Source organism: Herpailurus yagouaroundi, unplaced genomic scaffold, assembly GCF_014898765.1.
Source record: "Herpailurus yagouaroundi ecotype Mexico unplaced genomic scaffold, PumYag 28, whole genome shotgun sequence".
Lineage (NCBI taxonomy): Eukaryota > Metazoa > Chordata > Mammalia > Carnivora > Felidae > Herpailurus > Herpailurus yagouaroundi.
This window is the reverse complement of record NW_024412376.1, coordinates 85,105,157-85,109,794: the sequence shown is the minus strand read 5'-3', so window position 1 is coordinate 85,109,794 and position 4,638 is coordinate 85,105,157. Positions and strand designations below refer to the sequence as shown.

At 38.1% G+C, this 4,638-nt stretch overlaps 1 protein-coding gene across 1 annotated transcript in view; it reads right to left on the bottom strand.

The window, feature by feature from the left end:
* Positions 1 to 949: 949 nt before the first annotated feature.
* Positions 950 to 4,638, bottom strand: part of ADH4 (alcohol dehydrogenase 4 (class II), pi polypeptide) — an 18,595-nt gene continuing 14,906 nt past the window's right edge. The window contains exons 8-9 of the mRNA XM_040477799.1: positions 3,773 to 3,911; positions 950 to 1,735 (exon numbers count right to left, since the gene is read on the bottom strand). Coding sequence (XP_040333733.1) covers positions 1,711 to 1,735; positions 3,773 to 3,911 — 164 coding nt within the window. The 3' untranslated portion in view covers positions 950 to 1,710. The remainder of the gene's footprint in view (positions 1,736 to 3,772; positions 3,912 to 4,638) is intronic.

Here is a 4,638-nt window from a genome sequence, read left to right as displayed (position 1 = left end):
GACAAAGGGCTAGTGTCCAAAATCTATAAAGAGCTCACCAAACTCCACACCCGAAAAACAAATAATCCAGTGAAGAAATGGGCAGAAAACATGAATAGACAGTTCTCTAAAGAAGACATAGATGGCCAGCAGGCACATGAAAAGATGCTTAACGTCACTCCTCTTCAGGGAAATACAAATCAAAACCACACTCAGATATCACCTCACGCCAGTCAGAGTGGCCAAAATGAACAAATCAGGAGACTATAGATGCTTGTGGGGATGTGGAGTTATGGGAACCCTCTTGCACTGTTGGTGAGAATGCAAATTGGTGCAGCCACTCTGGAAAACAGTGTGGAGGTTCCTCAAAAAATTAAAAATAGACCTACCCTATGACTCCGCAATAGCACTGCTAGGAATTTACCCAAGGGATACAGGAGTACTGATGCATAGGGGCGCTTGTACCCCAATGTTTATAGCAGCACTTTCAACAATAGCCAAATTATGGAAAGGGGCTAAATGTACATCAACTGATGAAAGGATCAAGAAATTGTGGTTTATATACACAATGGAATACTACATGGCAATGAGAAAGAATGAAATATGGCCTTTTATAGCAACGTGGATGGAACTGGAGAGTGTGATGCTAAGTGAAATAAGCCATACAGAGAAAGACAGATACCATATGGTTTCACTCTTATGTGGATCCTGAGAAACTTAACAGAAGACTATGGGGGATGGGAAGGACAAAAAAAAAGTTAGGGAGGGAGCCAAACCATAAAAGACTCTTAAAAACTGAGAATAAACTGACAGTTGATGGGGGGTGGGAAGGAGGGGAAAGTGGGTGATGGACATTGAGGAGGGCACCTGTTGGGATGAGCACTGGGTGTTGTATGGAAACCAATTTGACAATAAATTTCGTATTAAAAAAAATACTTAGTGCAAATTACAGATCATTAAACTCTAAAGCTCTAGACATATGTTTAATGATTATCAAAGATGAAAAGGGCATTTAATACAGATGGAAATTTGAGAGTGTACATGTGTTTTTGCTTTTTAAAAATCTTCATTTTTAATATATCTATATTCATTTATATAGTTTCTGATATCCCACTATTGTGATTATAGTTCATAGTGATAAAGTAGGACTAAGAGAAAAGAAATTAACAGATGTTAAAAAGGAAATTATTTAGTAGTTTATTAAAGAAGATTAGCTTGTAGCTTATTGAAACCCAGAAATTATGTGACAGCAATTTATATATATAACATATTTCAATGATGTATGTACCTTATGTATATGTATATAATAGTAATTTTTTCTAGTAAAATTTTTTTGATTATGGAAAATTTTAAACATATACAAAAGTACAGAGAACAGTATAATGAAACTTTGTATATTTATCACCCAACCTTAAAAATTATAATCATGTAGCCAATCTGGCTTTACTTCTTACCCTTCATTCCCCATTCCCATCTCTCCAGAATGAGTTTTAAGCCATTCTCATCATATAATTCTATTCATAAACACATCAGTTATCATAGTTGCTAAATAGGAAATATTAATGCATTTTATGGATACAAATGCCGTAAATATAACTATTTGATGTTGAGATGTTAATTGTAAATAGTTGTTTAAATTCATGGCAATTCTTGGCTCATCGTTACAGGATATAAATTAACCAGACAGGTTCAGATTCAGTCAGATAGGATTCCAGTTTGTTCCTCGTGTCTTCAAAAGGTCAGGACTATTCGAATGCTGTTAATAATAATAAAACAATAGTCAGCATAGTTTTTATGGTAAATGTAACTAAAACCCACAAATAATTTCTGTATTTTCATCTCAGCATTTGGTTTTAATCTTTCTTTATAGACATCTACTTTGCTAAGCCTAATTGCTTTTATCTTGTCATCCTCTCTCATTCGTGGAATGAATAATACCTTGCAAATGGTGCTAGTAAGCTGGGAAAAGTTCAGAACTCTCACCTGACCCTGGGTGAGGTCCATGCTACCGCATGGTAAGGTTGTAGTGAGGTTTCTGTGTTGGAATAGTCACTGCTTGTTGTGTTGGAGTGATGCTTTCTGAAAACCTAAATATTCTAAATCCTGGGTAATTCCTTCAACATGTAGAAGCAAAGAAGGAGATAATCCTTGGGGACAGAGAATTCCTTATGTTGGACCTTACTGCTGGAACTGTGGAAGCCCTGGCATTAGCAGTTTGCCATGCATGAATGTTTTCTTCACCCAGGGACTAGAGCTACATCTGTCTACCTGTGGAAGGAGAACCTCTGTGTCCTTTTACCAGGAGTCAAGGTCATTGTACCTTAAAAGACCAACTGGGTGTTGCATTCCCTCTGCTTTCTTACTGCTATGCAGTTGGTATGGTAGGAGGGCCTATCCTCAGTTGTGCTTCCTACACCCACGTGGTAAGTGCCATCCTCTGCTTTCTCCATTGTCATCTTTCCATCTGTGTGGGCAGGAATGTGGTCTTCTCAGTGAGCTAGAGGCCAAGTAGGAAGCGTCATTCAGGTATCTACCCCTCAGCCTTTCATTCTACCTCTGATTACTAGGCCTACTTTACGAGTACAGGGGACTTGCCCAGCTATTAATAAAGTAATTCACCATTTTCCATTTGGCTGCCACTTAGCAACTCCCTATGGGTATATTCCGTGACTGAAAACTCTAGGGGAAAAGGGGCAGTGGTGGAGGAGCTATGAGTTTTAGGTTCTAAGGCTCCAAACTCCAACCAAACTCCTTACTTAAGGACCACTCCTTATGGGGATACTGAGATTGTGTGAGGTATTGCAGAGTTTATACACTAAGTTACTTTGTGTAGCCTAAGTAATTTTTTGTTTTTATTGAACTTCTTTTTGATATATTGCAACTAATATGTTTGCAGATTAGACAGTTCATGTCAGTAGAAATAATTTCTCAGGTTTCTTTCCCAGGAAGTAGCTTGGGTCCTTACACCATGAACCTGTTTTCTTCTGCAACGTTTATTTTCTCCTTCAAACTCATGTCACTTAACTTTAGGTCCTCCCTCCCCCCCTTCCCATTTTGTGATGTCTTCAGATGCTTTTTTGTCCTGCATCTCCTCTATGAAAGAGTGGTCCTGGTGTTTTTGCCTATTGTTTCTATTGACCAAGGTTGTGCCTGATCATTTGAACCAAAATCATTGATCCTAGTCTCTCCTGCTCCCTAGCTGCTACAGATCCCCCAGTTGGGACATTTGTATAACTTAGTTCTCAGGGTCTATGCCAATGTCAATGCCAAGATAGCTAAAATTGTGGGTCAGAGACAGTGGACAAAGCATGAGGATAAGAGTTAGGGCATGCTTTAAGTTTCTTTAAGTGAGCCACTCACTGCTCACATATCCATGGTTTGCACTTGGTTCTGATAATGAAGGGCCTAGAGTGGGCATCTTTTGTTAATTGCAGAACATAATGATGCCAGACCCAGGGCTGTATTGCACCAGAATGACCCGACATTATACTATGGAAACCTTTCTTACTAGGGAGCAGCCCCAACTGAGTTAACAATGGTTTTTGAAAGGGAAAATCTGTGTCAGTTTGTATCACCACTCTATGTTAAAATAGTGTATGGCAGTGTACATTATGGGAATAGAGTAGGAAGCTTTTCTTTTCCCAGATGGCCACTATTTACTCTTTTAAGTACATCTAGTATGTGTGATGTTGTGGAAAGTGTCAGAAAAGACAAACTGATTGGTTCTTAACATCAAGTAAAGAGTCCTCGTAAAGGTTTTTTGAACCACTTATCCCTCTGTTTGTTAACTTACCTTTTGCCTTGGTTCATTAGGTCAAATGCCTCATTGATTTTGTCAAAAGGCAGGGTATGGGTCACCAATATATCCAGATCAAATATCTTATTCTTGTAGTCAGTAACCAGCTTTGGAATAGAATCAATGCTTTTCCAACCTGTAATTTGGCCAAAATGCCATGTAAAGACATGGTTTTTTTTTTTTTTTTTTTTAATTTTTTTTTTTCAACGTTTATTTATTTTTGGGACAGAGAGAGACAGAGCATGAACGGGGGAGGGGCAGAGAGAGAGGGAGACACAGAATCAGAAACAGGCTCCAGGCTCTGAGCCATCAGCCCAGAGCCCGACGCGGGGCTCGAACTCACGGACCGCGAGATCGTGACCTGGCTGAAGTCGGACGCTTAACCGACTGCGCCACCCAGGCGCCCCAGTAAAGACATGGTTTTTGACAAGAAGTGGTTTAATCAGTTTGTTGAGTGAATGAAATTACCAAGCCAGATTTGGGTTGCTTCAAATAGATTATCCCTCCCATCTTTGATTTTCTATACTTTTATTGATTTAAAAGTTTTTCTTAACAAGGAATGTTAAGATTAGTTTCTATTTCTAGATAAGGAATTATCTCAGTTTGGTCGAAGTTTACCTTTTGTTCCTCTTGTGTTGGTTCATTTTAATGCAAAATGAACTTAACTTTACAAATTGTAGTTATCCATTTATACAAATTTTGTTTATTCTCAAATAATTGCTAGAATAGCTTTTTGCAGTCTCTAGATAGGTTATTAGGCACTCGATATTTAAAAAATATATTTTTTCCTTTCCATTCAATAATTTCATTATAAGAATTTGAGTACTACTATGGAGATAATTAAAAGAGGGGGAAAAAAAAAA